This window comes from Equus przewalskii, chromosome 11 (genome assembly GCF_037783145.1).
Source record: "Equus przewalskii isolate Varuska chromosome 11, EquPr2, whole genome shotgun sequence".
Taxonomy (NCBI): domain Eukaryota; kingdom Metazoa; phylum Chordata; class Mammalia; order Perissodactyla; family Equidae; genus Equus; species Equus przewalskii.
The window spans coordinates 29,994,293-30,016,711 of NC_091841.1; the positions used below are offsets into that span (position 1 = coordinate 29,994,293).

The following is a 22,419-nucleotide window of genomic DNA, read 5'->3' on the forward strand; positions in this document are numbered from 1 at the left end:
ATGCCCACGTGTGTCCCCAGAAAGGACACGGCACAACCAGAGCCCCCAGCAGAGGATTGAGCCATGTCTCATAAAGGCAGCCCATCTGGTCTGAAGAGCAAGCACCCCATCAGTGGGAGCATTCAAGGAATGAAGGGAAGGATTCCTGTGCTGTGCAAGAGAAGGAGGTCCCAGAATCCTAAGATTTTCAGGGCCTGAAATGACAATAGAAACAGCCAAGTCCCATTTTACAGATGAGGGAATTGAGGCCCAGGGAGGTGGGCTGACCGGTTGGGGCTGAAACCCAGTCGTTCTGACTCCCTGCTCGCTTTGCACATACCCACTGCCTGGAGTGAGTGTGGCCCGAGGTAGGTGACGGGGACCAGAGGCAGGGGCTGCCGCATCCCTGGGGACCCAGTGGCCCTGCCCCCCACCCCCAGCTTGGTGAGATTCCGTGGGAGAGGGGCTGCCGGCCCGGCCTCTGGCCCCTGTGGCCCGTGTGTCTGCCCGTCCTTGGCTCCTGGCCCGTGAGCATCCTTCTGGTTCCTCTGCCCCAAATCCCTGTGCCCCTTGCTTGTCAAAGCCCCAGCCGATGGGGACCCCGGAGGCCCGGCGTTTGCACATGAATAGGTGGGGATTTCCTGAGGCCATCTTGTCCACAAAAATGCACATTTCTCACCAAAAGGCTCCAAGTCGGGCACCACAGACTCCAGCAAGCAGCCAGGCTGAGCCCGCCCAGGTGTGAAGGCTGCGAGGCCCCTGCAGGGGTCTGCCCTGCTCCAACTAGGCTGGAAAGAGCCAATCCGGAGTCTGCAGGGAGCCAGGACCCTGAGGTCCCCAAACGTCCCCAGGGCCCTGAGGGTGGACAGAAGGGAGAGTGGAGCCACCTCTCCAGAAGACAGCCGCCCAGGAGCAGACCTTCAGGGCCGGGGTGAGCCACCACTTGTCCCACCACATGCTGGATGCAACAGTGAAGGAGGCAAGTGAGACAGCAGGGACCTGCTCTCCTGGGGCTCCGGGTCCAGGGGAGACACACAAGAGATGTGCACTTGACGGTTCTGGTCGCTCCTCCAGGCTGGGAAGGTCAGACGAGGTGGCTTTCTGATGCAGAGGAGCCCGCCTGTGAAGATCTGGGGCAAGGACACTCTAAGCCGAGGGAGCAAGTGCAAAGGCCCTGGGGCTGGATGATTTGGCATGTTGCAGGAAGAGGCCGGGGCCAGGGTGGGAGGTGAGGCAGGGGAGGTGGCAGGGACCGTGTGGGCTGGGTGGTGAGAGCTGGCGGGGTCTGCCTTCCCCTGGATTCTATCTCCGCTCTAATGGCACATGCTGCCATGCCTGGCCTTGCTCCTCTATCCGCGTGTGTCTGGGTCGTGGTGCTGGAGAGGATCCACCAGGCCAGCCCTCTTCCTCTTCCGTCCAGAGCCCAGAAGCGTGGCCCAGAGCCCAGCCAGGCTGGCCATCTGTGATAGGTCCAATGGTGCCCCCCAAAAAGATATGTCCACGTCCTCACGCCCAGTACGTGTGACTGTGAAATGATTTGGAAATAGGGTCTTTGCAGATGTAATTAAGTTAAGGATCTCGCGATGAGATGGACCATCTTGGAATTAGAGCGGACCCTGAATCCAACGACAGGTGTCCTTAGAAGAGAAGAGAAGGTGAAACAGAAAAGGAGACAGAACAGAGAAGGCCAGGTGTCGACGGAGGCAGAGATGGGAGGGCTTTGGCCACCAGCACTGGGCGCCTGGAGCCCCAGAAGGTGGACAGGGCAGGAAGGACCCTCCCCCGGAGCCTCTGGAGGGAACACGGCCCTGCGATACCTTGATTTCAGACTTGCGGCCTCCAGAACGGGGAGAGAATCAGCTTCCCTCAGTTGAAGCCCCCAGCGTGTCATCCCTGGTTACAGCAGCCCCAGGACCCTGACACACGCCTCTGACCGGATCAGTGCTGGACCTCCTTGCCTTTCCAGCCTGGACAATCTCTTGAGCGTCTCACTGGGGAGGAGGAGTTAAGGAGAGTCTAGGGTTAAAGAGACGTGGGGGTCAAATGTGCGCCGCCCCCGCCAGCCAGGTGAACTCTCCCCCGGGGAGTGAGGGACCCCAGCACGACCCTACAGGTCTTTGCTCTGCGAAGTGGGAGCCCCAGGCCCGGTCCGTGCTCTGCCCAGAGCCCTGCGGAGCCCTCCACTCCTCCGGGCAGCCCCCCAGGAAGGCGACTAGGGCTGTTTGACTCCATTAACATCCTCCGGCGACAAACGCGTCCCTCATTGCATCAGCTCTGAAGTACAAATCAGGCTGGCCCCGGGGCTGCTTTCAAAGAGTCAGGGGCTGGGCAGATTCTAGGGTTTTCTGCAGCACGGTTTGCTGCCCTCTTGAAATCCACAGCCTCCTGGGCTGGTGTCAAAGAGCTGGGAAGAGGCCGGGGGACCTCCCTGGGAGGTGGGACGTGTTTGGGGGGCACGGACTTCCAGGGAGAGACACCTCTACCCACTGGGGCGTGTCGGTGCCCCTGGTCTGGCCTCGGAGGCGGCCGTCCCCGCACGTGGTCTGGGCTTCTGCCCTCTGTGCGGATTCAGGTGGGCTTCCTCCTCCACTGGGACCCCCGGCGGGGGGTGGGGGGTGTTTCGTGCTGATGATCCAAGACGACCTGCTGCGTCCGGCAGGGGGCAAGTGTTGGAGAGGAGATAACACACACCCCACCCTCCCGCTGGCCAGCCGGGCTTCTCCACCATGGGAGTCCCGAGGCTGCCGGAGCAGGAAGAAGGAGCGGGCTCCGACGCCCGAGCGCTCGTCAGGTCTCTACGTGCGTCCCTTCGCTGGCTGTCCCGCTGGTCACAGCAGGCCGGCCGGCCAGGCCCAGATTCAGGGAGCGGAGAAACAGACTCCAGCCCTGATGGGGAGAGCAGTCCGCTCATCTTCCGAAGGGAGATGCTACCCAAATGGGAAGAACGCCCGGCTAGTTTGGCAAGCCACTAGAGCCTTTCTTTTTTTTTTTTTTTTTAACTTCCAAGGGGTAGAAATTTAAAAATTCATCTTAGTATTTATGGTCTTGGTACATTATGATTTTCTTGGAGGGGCTTTTGTTAAGCTTTCTGTGTGGCCGCATACGTGATCCATCTGTGAGGATATCCCGTGGCAGTGAGGACCACATTTTGAACCTCTCTCTTTAGAGCACGGTGGTTTCCCTTGTACGTGGGTGATTTGAATTCACATCCTTTCTGTCTTTGCTGATTTTTTGGGTTGTATGTCAGTGTTTCCCGAGGCGTGGGCCGCGTACGCCTGCGGGTTTAGGAAAGGGCTGTGGATGATTCCAGACGTCAAATGAAGTCACACTGAGTTTCACGGTGACGTAAGGATGCTCTTTCTGCTCTCCTCCATCCTTCCGGTCGGCAATGGGACAGTCCCCCTGCCAGTCGACCTCTCACACTTTTCTAGAACTCGCTGATCCTCACGTTTTTAACACAGAGAGAGCCAGGACACAGGCTGATGCTCTGGGTGGGTGGGTGGGGGGGACCCATTCCATCTGGAATTTAATCACAAGTTTACGCAATCTGATCTGTGTGTGCGTGGCTCCTTATTCGTGTCATGAGATAGCAGTTTTCCAATCATAGGATGGATACCGAGTTCTCTTTAAAGAAAAAAATGGGTTGATTTAAAGAAAAAGGTTACTATCAGCATGGGTTGTGCAGAGTGGGAAACACCCTTGCCGGGGGTTACTTACATTTCCTTAGAGCAGGTTTCTTCTGTTGCAAAGATCTGTCCTTAACCGTGTGATGCATTCCAGTCCAGTTCTCACCAGACATTCAGACTCCATGTATTCAGTCAGTTATTCATTCAACAAACACACACTGAAGGTCCCCTGTGTGTGCCACCCTCCCTCTGGGGCACAGCACTGATCCAAGAAGGCAAGTCTTGACCCACAGATCTCACCAATAAGGGGGGCAGACCAAAAAGCAAATGAATGCTATCATTTCAGACGATGCAGGTGCCACCAAAGGAGAGTCCTGGGAGAGCTGATCTGATCTAGAGTGGCCCATGGAAGCGTCCTTGCACCAGGACTGAGAGCCAGATAATGAAAAGAAGTGCCAGCCAATCGAGGTCCAGGAGGGGCATGTGCAAAGGCCCAGGGGCGGCTCAGAAACAAGGCCATAATGGGGGGCACAGACAACTTGTAAGATATTTCTTCTTGATGATCCCTCAGATCTCAGACTCAGCCATCATTCCACCTACTGAACATTTAAAACTCACTTTTAAAATTAATTCCTTCACGTGCTTTAATCGCGTCTCTTCAAGAAACATCTGTTTTGCTTTTGGGTAAGGGTTTCTGTCTGAGTCTCCATCACACGCTGGCAGGGTCTTCCTGCCCGAGGCAGCTGAGGCGTCTTGGGCAAGTTGTCATTTTTCTTTGCTGGCTCATGACTTTTAGCTCAGGCTGAACAGTGGAGGGTGACAGGGCCGTGGAGGACCCAGCAACATCCGCCCGAGGGCAGCAGATGCAGGAGGGTAGAAGGAAGGGGCCAACCGTCCGGTCGCTGCAGCCTCCAGGGAGAGAGGCATCTGGCTCTTGGGCCTCAGGTGCAAGTGGCAGCCTCTGCCTGTTCCCCAGGCCAGGAACAGTTCGTCCCGCTATGTGGTCCCCTCCTGGACCTCGGGGCTCAGAAGGGACTGTTTGCCGTCCAGACGGCCAGTCGAGGATTTGCATCAGCCCGTGATGGTCCCCACTCCCCTCCCAACACCAAGGAAGCAAAGTGCCCAGCCAGCCTGGCTGCCCTGCGTGTCCCGTGGTCCCAGGGAGCGAGCAGGCGGGCTGCAAAGAGAGCCGGGCGCGTGCTTCCCCCACCTTGCCTGCCACCGTGTGCACCTGCTCCCAGTGTCTCCCACGGGACCGCCAACTCCCGCGAGACTTAGCGGCTTAAGACAACCAGCATTCTATTGGGCTGCCCGATTCCGGGCAGGACACAACGGGATGGCTTTCTGTGTGTGTCCTGTGATCTCTGGAGCCTCAGCTTAGAAGACAAGTGGATGGGAATTGGAATATTCTGGAAGCTCAGCAAGGACACACGACCTCTTCATGCAGCATGGGCTTCCTCCGAAGGTGGCAGCCTCGGGTGCTTGGGCTTCTGACACAGGGGCTCAGGGCTGCAAGCACAAGGGGTGCAGGCGATGGGAAGCTGAATGGCTTTCATGACCCAGCCTCGGAGGGCACAGGGGCACTTCTGCCGGTGGGAGCCGTCTGAAGCCCACCCACTCCAAAGGGGAGGGGACACACGCACGCCCACTTCTCCGTGGGAGGACAGTCAAAGAAGCCACGGCCACTTTTGAAACCTCCACGGAACCTCGTGTACCGTTTTATCCAAGAGTCTGGGCGTTTGCACAGAGAGGGGCACCTGTTGACAGGTCCGCGGGGAGAGGGCGTTCCGGGGGTCGGTCCCCATCTGCCCAGAGGCTCTGTCATTTCGCCCTTTCTGTGTACTCATAGGTGTCCCCAAGCGCAGAGTGTCATGCTGGCCACCAGCAGGAGTGGTAATTTTAGGTGGGCCGTGGGTGGCCTTCAGTCACCGGGACTCCCACAGCGAGAAAGGTGGTCCCCGTCAGCCGTTTTCGTTAAGAGGAAAAGGTTTCTGTTTGGTGATGATAAATCCTTGACACATCTCTAACACTTGCAAATCTCCTTTTTTTTAAAAAAAAAAGAGAGCAAGCCCCAGGCTCAGAGCTCTCGTCAGGCCACCGCATCCTGCAAGGATGTCTCAGCATCATTGAGCGTTAATCTTCATGGGTCGCCTTCGCCGTGTGGCAAGCGACAATGTTTCTGCATTGAGCTCGTGCAGGAAAGTTTTGAAAGGACATTGTTTCAGTAACAAAGGGATGGGTGGAAACAAAAGTATCAGGTAAATAGAAGTACCCAGGGTGCGCGGGTGTGAGTGGAATCGTGGGGGTGGAGCCCAGCATCTAAGGCGAAACGGCGCCCCCCAGAGTTGTGCAGTGGAGGCTCTGATGACCCGGAGATGGGTTCATGACTGTTATTTTCATCCTGCTGATGAAGGAACAGGATTAGTGGGTTTCAGTCTCATTGCTCGGAACTCATAGCGGTGGGGGTGGCGCCCAGAGCCCGGTCCCTCCGAAACCCAGGGTCCCCCACGGCCGCACCCTCTCCCTGCTCCTGCCCGGCAGACCCTGAGATGGAGAGTCCGGGGGCTCACAGCACAGAGGGACCTGTCAGGACCGACGTCGGGGAGCTCCAGACATGGCAACTGCTGCCGGGGTCAGTCCAGAGGCAAAGGTGTGGGCACTGGGGCTTGGGGTCCAGAGAGACCACCCCCAACAGGGGATCCAGCCACTGGGCCCCAGGATGACCCCATAGGTGCAAGTCCTGGGGCTCCTCGGGTCATGTGGTCAAACCCGCCTCTGTGTGTGTGTGTGGGGGGGGGGGAGTAGAGGCCAGATAACCCCTGGGAAGAAATGGGGACTGAGGCCAACATGGTCCCCAGCCTGGGTTTGGGGCACCCCACAAGGATGGCACGGCCAGCTCCGCCCAGTCCAGGCACCGGATGTGCAGAAGGCAGTCCAAAGTGTGAGACCCCGAAGGTGTGGGGCCCGGGGTCGAAGAGCACTACAGCTGAAGCCCATTTGCCGCCAGGAACCCGGGCCACGGGCCGCCGGGGTGAGGCTGGGCAGGATGGAGTAAGAGTCGGCCGCTGAAGTGAATCATATCACGTTACTTTGGGTGTGACCTCCGGGAGAGGAGTCCCCAAGGCATCTTGGTCTCTGCCCAGGAGCGTCGAGGACTAACCCACACGGTGGACAAGCCCAGGAGGAAGCAACAACGTCCATGTCCACCCCACCCCAGGGTCACCCTCTGTGTGGTCCCCATCAACACCAACACCCGGGTCCCTTCCAAATGCAAGAGATCGGGGAGAAAGACAGACTTGAAATAAGCGAGCCATCTGCTATTTTTAAAAAAAGGACCCCCTTATTTAATATCATATATTAAAATTAATTCAAAATGGAGAAATGACTTAAATGTAAGATTTAAAACTATAAAACCCTTGGAAGAAAACTAGGGCAAAAACTTCACAACATTAGTCTTGGCAGTGATTTCTTGGATATGACACCAAAGGCACAGAAAACAAAAGAAAAAATGGACACCTTGGACTTCCACGAAAATTTTAAAATTTTGTGAGTCAAAAGACACAGTCAACAGAGTGCAAAGGTAACCCACGGGATGGGGGAAAATACTTGCAAATCATCTATCTGAAAGGGATTAATATCCAGGATATGTAGAAACTCCTACAACTTGACAACAGACAACCTCATTAAAAAATGGGCAAAAGGGGCTGGCCCGGTGGCACAGCAGTTAAGTTCACACATTCTGCTTTGGCGGCCCGGGGTTCGCAGGTTCGGATCCCGGGTGTGGACGTGGCACCGCTTGGCACGCCATGCTGTGGTAGGCGTCCCACGTATAAAGTAGAGGAAGATGGACACGGATGTGAGCTCAGGGTCAGTCTTCCTCAGCAAAAAGAGGAGGACTGGCGGCAGATGTTAGCTCAGTGCTAATCTTCCTCAAAAAAAAAAAAAAAAAAAAAGTGAGCACAACCAAGTGTCCATTGATGGAAGAATGGATACGCAAAACATGATATATCCGAATATTATCTGAATAATATTCCATCCTTCAGTCTCAAAAAGGAAGGACGTTCTGGCACATTCTCCAACATGGATGAACCTTGAGGCCGTTACGCTGAGCGAGATAAGTCAGACACAAAAGGACAAACACCGTGGGATTCCATTTAGCAGATATGTAGAGTTGTCAAATTCATGGGGACAGACAGTAGAACGGTGGGCGCCAGGCGCTGGGGGAGGGATGGGGCGTGAGTGTTTAATGGGGACGGAGTTTCAGTTTGGGAAGATGGAAGGTTCTGGAGATGGATGGTGGGGATGGTTACACAAGATCGTGAATGTGCGTAACGCCACCGAGCTATGCACTTAGAAATGGCTAAATGACAAATCTTATGTTTTGTGTATTTTACCACAAACACAGAAAAAGGGCCACAGGGTAAGTCGCTGAGTGGGGAAGCTGGCTGCGGGCACCATCTCGACAAGCTGACCTTGACACTAGGAAGCTGTCCTGGTAGCCCTGGGCGCTCGTTCACCAGCCGAAAGCGACTCCTGGCCCCCTATCCAGCAGGGGCCAGCGGGCGGACTTGCCCCGGCGGAGACCCCGCGCACTGGGCTCCCCCCGACGCTGACCCCAGGAAAGGTTCCCCGGGCCGGCGCACCTGCGCGGAGCACCTCGGAGGCGCCCAGGGTGGCTCTGGGCCCTGGGGACATTTAAATGGTGAGCCAATGCCGGCCCCACCCCTGCCCTCAAAGATTCCAGCCTTGGGGAGAGAGCAATATCAGGCCAGAAACAAATAATGACATAACTCGTTAATCGATTAACGTCTGTGGAAGGATGGGAAGAGCTGCCCGGCGTGGTAGGTGCTGGGGGTCCCTGCTCAGACCCCTTTCCCAGGACGGTGCCTTCGTCCCCCAGTGGCTAACGGCCATGGCCCCGTGTTCCCTACCTTTCTGGGGAAGAACCCACCTTGCCAGAACGTGCCCGGGAGGGTCCATGTCCCCTGGGGCAGCCTGCAGGCAGTGACGGCCCATAAAGGGTACAAAAACCGGGACCTTAGGCTTTCAGATGGGACGGCTCTAGGGTACCACTCCGGCCAGACGCCTGCGATCACGTCTGTCTCCCTCTTTCCCGGCCCCGTTCTGCTTCCCTCCTTTCTTTCCGGGCTTTTCCCGAGAGCTCCTCCCTGGATAAACCCCTCGCTCAGGAATCCCCAACTCGGGTTTGGCTTCCAGGGAACGTGACCTAAGACCCGAGGGAGCAAGTGATGGGAAAGGCGGGCTGGTTTGGGGTGGGCGTGGGCCGGGGAGGGCTCCGGGGCACGACAGCCCTAGCTAACCTCAGTGGGTGCCTCCTGGGTGCCAGGCCCTTCTCTCCCAAACCCCCGGCAGGTGTTAACGTCTTTAGTCCTATAGCCAATGACCTTGCAGTTGTGACTTTAATAGTCAATCAGGGTTAACTCATGTTCTGGTTGATTCCTGTTCACCCGGAATCCGTAAACGTGACCTTATTTGAAACAGGTCTTTGCAGATGTAATTAGTTAAGGTGAGGTCATACCGGCTTAGGGTGGGCTCTCATCCAAGGATGGCGTTCCTCTAAGAAGGGAGAAGTTTGACAGAGACAGGGAGGAGAGGCTGGGGGAAGTCAGAGGCAGAGACTGTGGTGATGCGGCCACAAGCCCAGGGACGCCCGGAGCCCCCAGAAGCTGGACAGACAGGGCGGGAAGTTTCCTCCCCTGGAGCCTCAGAGGGACACCTTGATTTGGACTTCTGGCCTCCAGACTGTGAGACCATAAATTCTTGTTGTTTTTAGCTGCCTGGTTGCAGTCATTTGTTAGGGTGGCCCCAGGACATTGACACCTCCCAGTAAAGAGTTTAGGGTGGGGAAGAAGAGCCTTCCAGGCAAAGAGACAGAATGTGCAAAAGCCCTGTGGCTGAGGAGATGGCGCCTTTGGGCCCCGAGGGAATGTCAGTGTGATGGACACAGGGGTGAGCACTGGGGCGTGGTGTGGGGGGCACAGAGTTGGCGACAGAAAGCAGGGCCTCTGCGGAAGAGTCAAGACGGCTGCAAGTTCTATGTTTTTTCCCCCTGGAATCTGCGCCGGTCTGGGTGGTTTGTGTGACCAACAGCATAAGTGATGTTCTGGAACTTTCCAGGGAGGTCATAAGAAGCCCTGGGCCCCAGGAAGCACCCAGCCTAGAAGCTCTGAGTTGCCGTTAAGAATTACGAGTCGGCCGCCCCAGGTGACCTCATCTGCTGGCTGAGTCCTTCAACACCACGAAAACAGAGGAACCGCCAAATTCCCGGCCCGCAGAATCGTGCGGTTTAATCAGCCTCTGGTTTGGGGACGGCAGGGCCAGGCCGTGATCCTGACCCTGACAGTAACTGCCACGGGAAGATTTTCAGCCAGGGGAGGCAGGACCCTGTGTGCCCTGAGGTGCCCCAGAGAAGCAGTCCTGGGGGCAAGGTGGCAGTGGGCATCCAGCTGACAAGCTGCTGCAGCCACCCGAGCCCGCGGGCAGGGGCCCCACAGTCGCTGGAGCCGCCGGATGGAGAGAGTCTGAGGCTCGGGAAGCGGTCGTCCTGGAGGGGAGGGCTGTGGGGTCCGCGGCCCGGGTCCTCCTGTGGCGCTGGGTTCCTTGCAGTATCCAGCTGTTCCATCACAGGCTAGGTCCCCTCCCCGCTGAGGACACCGCCCGGCGTGGGCACTCCTCTCCCTCGCCCCACTTTTTTTTTTTTAGAAGCATTTAAGATTCGAATTATAAATCAATGTATTAGCGTTGAAGAACGACCCTGAGCTCAGGAGCCCCCTTTTTGGACGAGACACGAGCAAACCAGCACAGGCTGCACCCACGGGAGCTGGAATTCTTGGAGGGGCCCCGGACGGCCACCTTGAGAAACAAGGCGGGTCAGCGAGGGAGCGAGCGCCCTCGGAGACCCGCCACACCCAAATGCGGGCCCTCGCTCTGCATGACAGTGGCTCCCGGCACCGAGCCAGAAAATCGTCCCACCGGCACAAAAGATAAAAGGATTGGGATGTTAAGACTATAATTAAGTCTCTTAGAAGACGAAAGAGAACAATAACCAATACTTCTTGTTTACGGGGGCCAAGGACTTCACGCACGTCATCTCGATCCTCACACCAGGCCCATGAGGTGGGGACGTCCCCGAGGAGCTGAAGGCACAGAGAAGTCGCCTGCCTTGTCCAAGGTCACACAGCCTTGTGCGCTTGGTCACTAAGGAGGGCAGATGCGAGAAAGCAGAACGGAGGAGTCGTGCCCTAGGTGGCAGGCGGATTTTGAGACACCCACGCAGGCCCTCTGTCCTCCTTTATTTATTGGCTTCTCAGCGCCTGTGCTGTTATTCTGCCAACCCTAACCAATACCCCGTGCAGCCCGAATGCCCACAAACCTTTCCTTATGGCTTCCTTAGCTCCCAACCGTCTATTCTCAGCCTGCCCAGCCACGTCCCTTCTCTGCTTAGTCCCCAGGGCTCTGAGACAGGCCCCGTGGTCTGACCTCTCTGACCTTGCCTCCTCCAGGCCCCATCTCAGGACTCCAGCCACACTGGCTTCCTGGAGGCTCCTCCAATGTACCAGGCCTGCTTGCAGCTCAGCATCTTTGCATTCGCTGTTCCCTCTGCTGGAAATGCTTTTCCCTGCATGTCTTTCTCCCTCAGCGCCGTCAAATCGGCTCAAATGTCACCTGCCCAGTGAGGGTTCTCTCTTCCCCTCCCAGCATCAGCACTACCCATCTTGCTGTATGTTTTGTGCTCCTCGTTTATTGTCATCTTTGTCACCATGACAAGGGCCCTGTGTGGCCAGGGATCTTCATTTTCCTCACTTGGGCATCCCGAGCTCTCAGGACTGTCCCTGGCACAGAGTGGGCACACAACGATATGTGCTAAGTGGCCTTTCGGTCCCCCTGTGGACCCATCATCCGTCTACACTACAGGCTGGAAGGCCAAGGGGAGACGGTTCCACTGATGGATTTGCCCATGATGGGCAGGTTTTCACCCAGAAGCGGATGAGGGCTCCCGAGTTTGGCCGGGACAGAGTTGGACGGACACCTTCTGAGCCAGTGGAAGAAAACGCTAAGGCTGGACATCACTTGAGGCTTCACTCCCCACCCTGCCCCACCCCAGTGAACATGGACAATACCCACTGTCGTCTCCCCAGGGCCGCAGGTGGCTGCAGACAGCAGGAAGGGATGGCCTCGCAGTCCCGGAGGCTGGGATCAAGGTGTCGGCAGGTGGGATCCTTGTGAGGCCATGCCAGACCCCTCCCTGTGCTGCTGGGGGTTTCTGGGGTTCTTTGCTTGGCTTGTAGCTGCACCCCCTCAATGCTGGCCGTCTCCCTGTGTCTGCTTCCTTACGTGACCTCGTTGTTATGGGGACACTGTCATAGAGGATCGGGGCCCACCCTCACGACCTCATTTTAACCCAGTTACCTCTGTAAAGGCCCTATTTCCAAATATAGTCATGTTTTAGGTCCTGGGAGGTAGGATTCCAACACGTCTTTTTTGGGGGACACACGGTTTAGTCCATAACGCTGCCCGGGTATTTCTTCGTCATCCCTGGATCATGGGGGTCCAGAGCGAAGGATGCTGCGATGTCTTGGAGAGCAATGAGGTACAGGCAAGGATCCTGCAGCCCCGAGGGCCTTTTTTTTGGGTCTTTTTGTCAAGCGACTGGATACAGTTTGTGGGGGGAGGGGAACCCAGATTCTAGGCACGGTGGGCCAGCGCTTAATTTTTTTTATTGCAATCCACACTAATACGCACATTCTATATCACACGCCAGCAGAGGCTGGTTATATATATAGGATAGAGCGTGCTCACAAAGCAATCCGTACTCTGACTGTGATTGACACCTTCTGGATTTTTCTATCCTCTATGATTTTACTCCATTTCCCTTTTATAAAAGGCTCCTTGGCGCTCATGGTATCGATTTCAGGACTCATGGGTGGCATCTACGCAAGAGTTTGAAAAACACGCTCGAGTTGGTCTCCTGATGACCGGCTCTGGAGGCTGTGCTCCCCACCCCCAGGAGTGCAAACTGCTTCAGACGGTGCCAGGCCAAGGCCAGGGTCACCGGGCTTTGGTTAGTTTCATGTGGGAACGGCGAGAATTGGCCCCATCATGAGAATAAACTGCAAGATTCAGAGTCATCGTGAAACTCTTGTGACACTTACACCCGCCGCCCCCCGCCCCCCCCCCCCCCAGGCTCCTGTCTTCAAGGCCACATTTGTGTGGACACAGCTGGCTAAAATTCATCTCCCCACCCCCACCCCCACCCCCAGCCAGGCGAGGCTCAAGGTCTCAAATAGACACTGGAAGACAGCGGGAGGGAGCCATCCCTTGGGCGTTTCAAGGCAGGTTTTAATCGTTTTCAATACCTTTCCCAAATATTCACACCAAGGTCAACAGGGTTCTACATGGCATCCACGTTTTCCATTTATTCGGCATCTCAATGTGCACAGCACATACAGCAGATACGGGTCGGCACCTGTATAAAACTACAGATTCTGAGGACAGCGGGAACACCAACCCTCCACTGCCCGTCACAGCAATAGAAACGCTTTACAGTGTCCCAAGTTCCCGTCGCGTCTCTCTCCACTCCACGCGTGACTGGCGACAGGCTGGGTACGCACACGTGGTCCAGGACGGCCGCATTCTGCACTTAAGACATCTTAATTCCTGACAATGACTGCGCTCTGAGACAAGACGCGGCGCAATCATTTAAGGCATCTAAGACCATGATGGTTTGTTACTGTGTGAACACACGGAATACAGAACGTCCACAACTGCCACCCCCGCCCCCCGCAGTCAGCACGGAGATTTCTGAGCATCTTTCCTGAAGGCTCCCGGAGTCTAGGGCACGGTTTCAAACAAGATTTAAAAAAACGAACATTTTTATTCCATCGTATGAACAGTGGTTTAAGAGGTCTGGTCCAGCGTTGGGGCCTTGCAGTGGCTTCCTTCTTCCAGGCCTCAGATTAAGAATAGCATTTTAAGAAGATGATTTGCATGCGAACAAAGAGTTGTAAAAAGGAATGTGAAAGACAAAACTCCAATCAGCTTTTTCCCCCCCATCTTGCTGTCTGTGGACTCCCGTAAAGTTAATTTGGGAGCCGGTTCAGAAGCCTCCTCGAAGAGCATTAAAGTCTCGAGAAAACATGTGGAGTATTTCTGGTAGCGAGCTAAGGTCATTTTGTATAAACTCGAAAAAGTCATTCATTAGAATTAAATGCTTGCCATCAACTCGGGACTTTTTTTAACCATCCTCGACCCTGCCTCTTCCATCTCTGCTTCCACGACAGGGGTTACATTCGTAAAATATATAAAGAAAAATATAAGGTTACTTGGTGACCATATAGCGCACGCTAACAGCTGTCTGCAAATATTTTCACCATGATTGTCCTTACTAAAAGTAAATCGCGGGGTAAAGATAGCTCAAACGTGACAAGGTTCGAATGGGACGCACCGCCGCTCGCTGCAATCCTTTTTGGCTACATATGGAAAAAAAAAAAAGCCACTCGGGATGGCAAACCCCTGCACCCAGTGTGGGCTTTCTGCAGATTCCACCAGATGAGTGGTTTAAGGGCTTTCGAGGTAGATGTTAAATCCACTTAGGGAATGCCATGGACGGCCCACAGCATCTTCCTCCCAGCAAACACCACGCTAAGTGTTTCTGCACAATTACAAGGGCATTTCACCTAAAATTAACAGCGAGTTCTAGCCCAAAGCTCCCCAAGCACAAGGAAGCATATTTTTTTAAAAAATAAATATTCGATTACTTAGCAGAAGGCTCTGCTCTCACACACTGTATTTCCTCTCGAGCGTTTGGGGCGTGGTTGCAAATACACCCATCTTGCCCATTTCCAGCCTTCCAACCAGACAGCGATTCCTTTCGGTCGGATTTACAAAATTGCTTCATTTTTGCCTTTTTCCCCCAACGGCCACAGAGAAGCACGGGCTGTGGCGGGTCCAAAAAAGGAAAACAGGAGTTTATGAAGTTGTCTAAGGGTCTCCCCCATCTGGTAGATGGAGGAAGATTGACTACAGGAAAGTTCAAAGGTCAGTCTTGACAGATCTAAAAACAGAGAGGCAGCAGGGACTGACAGCACACTTTCTGGCCCCGAAGTAAACTGATATGTCCCGATTCATAGCAACCGGGCACAAAGAGTGGGGCGCTGGACGGTGCTCGGAGAGGGGCCGAGACTGGGAGCTCCCTTTTGCCGGCTTCCAAGGCCCCAGGAACGTCTTTCCAGCCACAAGGATGCTCACCCCCACACTACGGGGGACGGTGCAAAGCCAGGTTGATCTCAAGAGTCTGACGTCCCCGATTTTAAAACACAAAATAGCAGCACACCGTGACAACATCTGACACGTCACATAAATCCAGTGGAAGCATCTCCACTGTTTTCGGAGAAAAATCAGGATTTGGGCTGTCTTTTTTTTTTTTTTTTTTCCAGAAAAATACAAAACGCACCCACAGAACCATAAATAATTTGGTGGCAATATATACACATTTAAATAATTAATTTAAATATCTTACACCGATGCTGGCATCCAACCGTCCTTCGGAAGAAAGTACACCCGGGCGGGCCTTGGTGTTCCAGCTCCTGGGGGCTTCCCGAGGCAGAGGCAGGGCTCTGGGAGGTCACAGCCTGGGGAGGAAGTGGGTGACCTTCATGGTGGGTGACACTCGGTTCCCCTTCTTGGGCTTCCCGTTCTTGCTCAGGGCGATGAACATGCCGGGGTGCTGGTGGCACTCATAGGCATTGTAGTTGTTGGCGAGGAGAGTCTCCTTGAACTTGCACTCGTCGGTGAAGAAAGGCTGCCAGGGAAGGGGAGCAGGGTCAGGTTGGGCCACCTCCTGACCAAGGGACCTGGGGGCTGCTTTCTGTCCCTGCTGCCCTCTGCCTGAGCAGTCTCTCCTGGGAAGTTGGGGTGCCCATACCCTCACCCGGTGAGAAGAGGGAGACGGCCAGCCCATAGCAGCTGGTGCTCCAGCCACCTGCCCGGCACCTGGCAGCCACAGTGTCCACCTGCCCCCTGGGACCCACCCCAGAGGCTACAGAGAAGGGCCCTCAAGGGCACCCTTGGACCAACATGCAGGGATGACAGAAACTTCATTGCTCCTGTCTTGGAGCAGCGCCCCCTTCTCCGGGCTGGCCTGGGGTCACCGGCACTACCTTGGGCATTTGGCAGGTGGGGGCAGTGTGCATCCTCCTGTGACCCCTTCACAGTTCCACCTTCCACGTGGGCCACACTGCCTGTGCCCGCAGCCGGGTGTTGGGCACTGCCCGTGCTGTACTCACCGAGCCGTACAGCTTGCCCTTGCTGCTCATGGCCACGAAGAACCTGCTGGCCACGCCGAAGATGCTCACCACGCCCCGCTCCACCGGCGAGAGCTCCAGCAGGCCTGGGGGCGGGGCGCGCGGGTCATTCCCGGGCAGGGGACCCTTGGCCCGCACCGCCCGGCCCGGACCCCCTCGTCGGCCTGGGAACCTCCGGAACCCCATTTCTGGGGTGCGGGTGGGTGTAAAGGTTGCCCAGGATCCCCGGCGCAGGCCGCACCCAAGGGGCCCCCGGAGTGCAGCGCGCGCGGGCGCGGACTCGCCGCCTGTCCCGGGCCCGTGGCGGCCGCGCCCAGTCCTGGACAGCAGGAGCTAGGCGGCTGCGGTGGCCCCGGGGCCTGGCCCCGACCTGGGCGTGCGTCCCGGGCCCCCGCGGGTGCCGGCGGCTGCGCCGCGCGCCCTGTGCCCACGAGCGAAGGCGCTGGAATTCTGTGCCCCGAGCCTGGGCTTCCGAAGGCGGGGAGGCGGGACTCGGCCGCCGGGGTGCGCAAAGCCGGTCCCTGCGGCGACTCCCGGAGCCTGGAGCGTTTGCGTTCCTGAGCCAGAGGGACCGGACCCGAGACAGCCCTGGCTCTCACTGCCTGCGAGCAGGTGCCAGTGGGAAGGAGCGGCCGGTGCCCCGGGCCCCCGACCCTTCCCTCCCGGCCCTCCGCACTCACTGTCGCTCGTGTCCGCGTGCACGCCCCCGATGCGGCCGTCGGGGAGCACCTGGAGGTGGAAGCCGATGCCCACATTGCAATAGAGCCGCCGCAGCCGCTTGATGCCCAGCAGGTAGTCCCCGGCGCCGCTCTGGACGGCCGCCTCCTTGGGCTGCGCGGCCACGGGCAGGCGCGCCAGCGAGCGCGCCACCAGGCTCTCCCAGCGGCGCTCCAGCTCGGCCTCCAGCGTGCCGTTGGGTGCGGTGGGCGCGGCGGCGCCCCCTCGGCCGGCCCAGGGCGCCAGCAGGGCCAGCAGGACCGCCGGGAGCAGCGCCGCCGCGGCCGCCCCGGGCCCCGCCATCCCCGCCCTCGGGCCGTGCGTCCGTCAGTAGGTCCGTGCGCCCGGGAAGCCGGGGGTGCCGAGCTGCGCCTGTGGCGGCCCGCGGGAGCGCACGGCCGGCCGGGGCCGGGGCCGGGGCAGGGAGTACGCGGCCGACCGAGGAGCGGGAGGCGAGCCACGGGGCCCCCAGGCGCGGGGAGCTACCCGGGCTGCATGGAGCGGCGGGCAGCGGCGGAAGGACGCACGGCCCGGGCTGGGACCCTGCGGAGCGGTGCGCGCCTCCCTGCGCGCTGGCCGGCCCGGGGCCGGGCCGCTATATATAGCCGGGCGCCCCCTCCTACTCCCGCAGGGGGCCGTTCGCGTTCGCCTGGGCGCCCGGGGCGCTGTGGCGCTCGCGGCTGGTCGCAGGCCGCCTGCCAATCAGGGCTGGGGGAGGGGAGGCGGCCGGGGACGAGCGCCGCGAGTGCCACCTGGAGGGTCCTCGGTCCCCACCCCTGGTTTCGCCCAGCCCACGGACCTGTTGGTCCCGCCCCTCGCGTCTCCTCCGGTCCTGCCTTCCAGTCAAAGTTTTGCCTCTCGGACTTCGTCTGTGCCCATCCTGTCTCTGTCCTCCTCTCCGCCTCTGCTGGAGCGGCCTGGGTGCCGCCCTAACAGGCACCCTCGGCTCCCAGCGGCCTCTCTTTGCGCTTTGCCTCTCGGGGGTCTCCCAGGAACCCGGCTCCTTTGCGGGGACCGTGCGGACCCGGCTGGGAATGAGGGGTGGGTAAGGGCACTAAGCAACACCAGTGCCTGGTGAGGAAGGAAGAACCGAGCGGCTGCAGGCTGGAGAGAGAGGCAAGGCTGGGTTGGGCCCCTGCCCTCTGGGCGATTGGCCGGAGGGGGAGGGGGCATCGCCTGAGCAGGTGCCTCCAGGTGGGCGCTGCTAAGAGGAGGCAGGCGGCCAGGAGTAGGGCTGCATCCAGGGGAGGCCACAGCCCTGCACCCCTGTCCACACCCACCTCTATGCAAGGACAGGTGGCAGGGCGCAGGGCCATGGGGACGTTCACTGCCCTCCTCCGCTTTGATTCCCAAGCAGAACTGTTCAAATGCCATAGTCAGAGCCCCCGACCTAGCAGGGACCCAGGCTGGCCTCTGGAAGGCTCCCCTCCCCCACCTGCTGTCCCCACCCCCCACTGTGCCCATTATGGCCTGATGGGGGCGGGACTCCGCCAGAGGCCCAGCGAGATGCTGGCTCACCTAGGTGTGAAAATGCCTGTTCTCTGTGGTACCTGGGGATCCTTGCAGTCACCTCCTAGCAGGTCCCGCCCAGCCACAGCTGCAGGGGGCTTGGAGCCCACCCCACCCCCTTCTGACCCCAGCACCTGTGTCCAGAGACATCCTCAGGCCGTTCCAGCCTACCCCGCCTCCCACCCCATTCCCGCCTGAGGAGACTTGGGCCGACCTCTGAAGGCTGCTGGGACTCATTCACCCCATTGGAGGGGACCTGGAGGTTTGAGGGCTCTGTCTCGAGGCCCAGAAAGAGGGGGCGGTCAGGGGTCAGTGAGCGGCCTTGGCTGCACCAGAACTCGGTCTCCGGACACCTCCATGAGGCTCTTTGCTCCCCTCTGGGCCTGCAGCCTGCCGGAGCAGCACCCACCTAGGTCACAGCTGCAGCTCACACCTGCAAGGGGCTGCCTGGCAGCTCCCGGGACCCCAGGCCCCCCAAGATGGGTCTGTGGATCTGGTGCCAAGAAGACACTTCTGGCCAGGGCACAGGAGCCCTGGAACCTGCCCCAACACTGCCCCTCGCTCTGTGTGGCCTTGGCAAACCCTCTCCATCTCTGGGCCTCTGACTCCCCATTTGCAAAACAGCAGGGAGGGTGGGTTCCCCTCCGTCCGTCAGTCCAGGTCGACGTGGGACCCTCCTCTGGGGAGGTGGGACCCAGGCCCTCTGATGTCTTCCCCAAGCTCCTGGCAAGGTAGGGCCCCCCTCTTCCCAGGACCCTCTCCCCCCCTGCCCCCCAGCCCCAGGCAGCTCCCTTCCTGTCTCTCCAATTTGCTGGCAAGTTCAGCGAAGGCCCCTGGTGCCAGTTCATCTCCCAGAACTCCTGGCCTACCCACACACAGTAGGTCCTCTTCGTGGAAGGACTGATAGCCAGTGGGGTGTTTGGAACCTGAGGCCTGGTTCCCGCTTCACCAGGACTTGCCTCTGCGGCCCCGGCCTCCTCGAGGTGAGGGTTCCTCCAGGGGTTGCAGGTGGAGGACCCCACATGAAGCACTTGCTTTGCTCTCCACCGCCCCCTCCTCGCCCCTCGTCTCCCACACGCTCCCCCTCGGCCGCTCCAGCCGCACTGGGCTTCTGTCCACGTCTCCGACCTTCTCACCGGAAGACGATGATTGCTCCCCATTCAGGTCTCCCCGCCAATCACAGCCACTCGGAGGCCTTCCCCGCGCACCCACCACCGAGGCAGCCTCCTCCCACCGGTCCCTCCGGTTGCAGCCTCTTCAGAGCCCTCACGGAAGCTTCTCCGTCACCTGCTGGCCCTTCCCTCCACTGGACCAGCACCTGCATGGGGCCAGCTCAGGTGTGCCTTGGCCCCAGCTGCCTCCCCAGGCCTTCAACCGTGCCTGGCACACAGTAGGTAGTCACAAGGTGTCTGTGAGGCAATGGCTGCCTGGCTAAGTGCAGCCAGGGCTCGTCTACCTGGAGACCCTCCAGTTCAAGGTGCGGGCCCACCCCCCGCCATGCCGGGGACGAACAGCAGGTGCCTGCCAAGACCTTAGGGTCAAGCTGCCAGCTCTCCCACCGGAAGCCCCACGCTGGTGGCTGCTGTCGGTTTCTTTTTATTTGAAAGGGATGGTTAGACCACGGTGACTAATTTTTCCAGATCCAGCCCCCTTGAGGACTTGAAATGGGCCCTGCTGCACCTTGGGGAGCCCTGTTGACCACAAAGCTGGGGGCTAGGAAGCCGGGGGACCGTGGGGCGGAGGCTCTGGGCTCTGTGGTCTCCTGCTTTGGGTTCAAATCCAGGCACCATCCTCCTAGCGGCTTAACTTTCGGCTTCTTCATTTCGCATCGTGTTCAGTTTCTCCATCTATAAAATGGGCGTAAAAACCTACCTTCGGGGCTTGATGTCAACCTTAAGGAGACAGTGCAGGCTGTGGGAAAAGCCTGAATGTGGCCCTTCAGCCTGCGGGCCCCCTGGGGGTGGTGGAGACGGGGCCTGGCCACCTAAATGCTCGGAATTTGTGAAATAACAAACCCACGTATTTATCCTCTGGGAGGCTCCCCTTGCATCTTCCGCTGGTGGCGGCGGGGCGGGGTGTGACCGAGCAGAGACGTGGGAGTGGAGACGGGACAAAGGCTCAGAGCTGAAACCGGCCAGCCCGGCCCACGGCCTTCCTAACCGTGACCTTTTCTAACCTAAAGCTTCTCCGTGTCTTACCTTCGGGCGACGGTTTCTTCACCCGGGAAGGAGGGACTGGCTTCTCAGAACAACCAGCCCCGCTGTTAAGAACTTACTGGGCTTCATAGGAATAATAATAAAAGACGTGTTGCATGAAAATTCAGTTCTCGTCCTCAGGGCGGAACGTCGGAGCGCAGCCCGGGGCAGGGGCCCAGGCTGCAGGATCTTTGCAAATCCTTCAGCTCTGCCTTCGATTCAACTTCCCTTTCTCGGCCTCAGCGAGAAGACCCTCACAATAGCGTCTTTCTGCCAAAGTCAAGGAGAAGGGCAAAGCCCTCGGTATAGACGGTCTACACTGAGCCAAAGCACTCCAGGAAACGAGGACACCTTTTTTTTTTTATAAAGAATATCCAGAGAGGGGGATATTCAGCCAATCTTTTGTAGCTTTTTAAAATTGTGGTCAAATACAGATAACGTCAAATTTAGCATCTGACTGTTTCTAAGGGCACAGCTCAGCGGCGTGACGCGCGTTCACGTCGTTGTGCCACCCTCGCCGCCACCCGTCCCCAGAATTTCATCTTCCCAAACGGAAGCTCTGTGCCCGTTAGACACCAATTCACCCTTCTCCTTTCCGTCCCCGTGAATCTGACGACTCCAGGAACTTCACAGAAATGGAATCACATAATATTTCTCCTTTCGTGTCTGGCTTCTTTCGCTCAGCATCGTGTCCTCAAGGTTATTCCGTGCTGTGGCGCGTGTCACCATTTCCTTCCTCTTTAAGGCTGAATAATATTCCACCGTGTGGATGGACACACCATGTGTTGCTTGTCCGTTCCTCTGTCGGTGGGCTCTCGGGTGGCCTCCACCTCCTGGCTGCTGTGGACGTGCTGCTGTGAGCACAGTGGGCAAATCTCTTAGAGACCTGCTTTCGGGTCTTTGGGGGGTGGACTCGGCAGTGGCCTTGCAGGACCATATGGCAATCCTATGTTTAATTTTTTGAGGACCCTCCATACTGTTTTCCACAGCTTTCTTTTTTTTTTTTGAGGAAGATTAGCCCTGAGCTAACTACTGCCAATCCTCCTCTTTTTTTGCTAAGGAAGACTGGCCCTGAGCTAACGTCTGCTGCCAATCCTCCTCTTTTTTTGCTAAGGAAGACTGGCCTTGAGCTAACATCTGTGCCCATCTTCCTCTACTTTATATGTGGGACGCCTACCACACCATGGCTTGCCAAGCGATGCCATGTCTGCACCCGGGATCCGAACCGGCAAACCCCGGGCCACTGAAGCAGAACGTGCAAACTTAACCACTGCGCCACCGGGCCGGCCCCCACAGCTTTCTTTTTTTAAGTCACCTTGATCATGGAGCATCAAGGACACGGGACAGCAGGTCGGTCTTGGCTCACAGAGGCATCTTGGGTGGACAAAAGCTTGTGCAGAAGTGGCTCCGTGCCCACTTGATCGGCCCCTCTCTTCTTATCCTTCTGGCTTCTCCTTTACCGCGAAGTTGACCCCGCAGGTCTGAGCGACAGCTGCACCGGCAGTTTTTACAGCTGCAGATCAGTAAAGCAGTCCACCGGGCAGCTGCCCAGGCGGGCGGATCTTTGCACATCCCAGACACCAAGGCTGGGAGAATCCCAGAGACCCTGCCTCAGTTTCCTCATCTGTTAAATGAGGAGTTGGAGTTCTCACCTCGGAGGCTACTGGGAGAATTAAATGAGGCGATACGAGTTCAGCACGAAGAACAGACAGGTGCGCACTGACTCAGCGATGCTCGCGGCCTTTGTGGGTTTACAGGTGGCGCTGTCCTGCCGGAGTGCAGGCTGGGGAGCCGGGGCCAGGCATGCGGCCCAGCCCTGCCCTCCCGCTCGGCGTGGCAGTGGGCAGCCGGCCCAGCCTCTCAGGGCCCAGCATCTGTCTTCCTGCGGCTGTGGAGAGAGCCAGAAGATCGGACGCGTCAAGTGCCCGGTGCACTCTCCACGGCTGGGTGGGCACCATCGGCACCTCCCTGGAGAAGCCGAGGCTGGGACGTTTGTCGGTACCATCGGGGAGCCAGGTGTGATTCTGGCTTTGTATGTCTGATGCGTCTTCTCTGGGGCAGCCCTGGAAG

The 22,419-nt window shown here is 58.0% G+C and overlaps 1 protein-coding gene across 1 annotated transcript; it reads right to left on the reverse strand.

Moving 5' to 3' along the window:
- Positions 1–13,026: 13,026 nt before the first annotated feature.
- FGF4 (fibroblast growth factor 4) lies at positions 13,027–16,948 on the reverse strand. The gene is made up of 3 exons (XM_070566073.1): positions 16,609–16,948; positions 15,911–16,014; positions 13,027–15,426 (listed from the first exon to the last, which is right to left on the reverse strand). The coding sequence occupies exons 1-3, from the start codon at positions 16,946–16,948 to the stop codon at positions 15,250–15,252; spliced, it is 621 nt and encodes a 206-aa protein (XP_070422174.1). The 3' UTR covers positions 13,027–15,249.
- Positions 16,949–22,419: the final 5,471 nt, after the last annotated feature.

Excerpts from the sequence above, each read along its gene's own strand:
- FGF4 (XM_070566073.1), bottom strand. The coding sequence starts at position 16,948 with ATGGCGGGGCCCGGGGCGGCCGCGGCGGCGCTGCTCCCGGCGGTCCTG. Across the intron at positions 16,015-16,608 it reads GCACGCGGACACGAGCGACA|GCCTGCTGGAGCTCTCGCCG; the intron begins GTGAGTGCGGAG and ends CCCCGCCCCCAG. Across the intron at positions 15,427-15,910 it reads AGGGCAAGCTGTACGGCTCG|CCTTTCTTCACCGACGAGTG; the intron begins GTGAGTACAGCA and ends CTTCCCTGGCAG.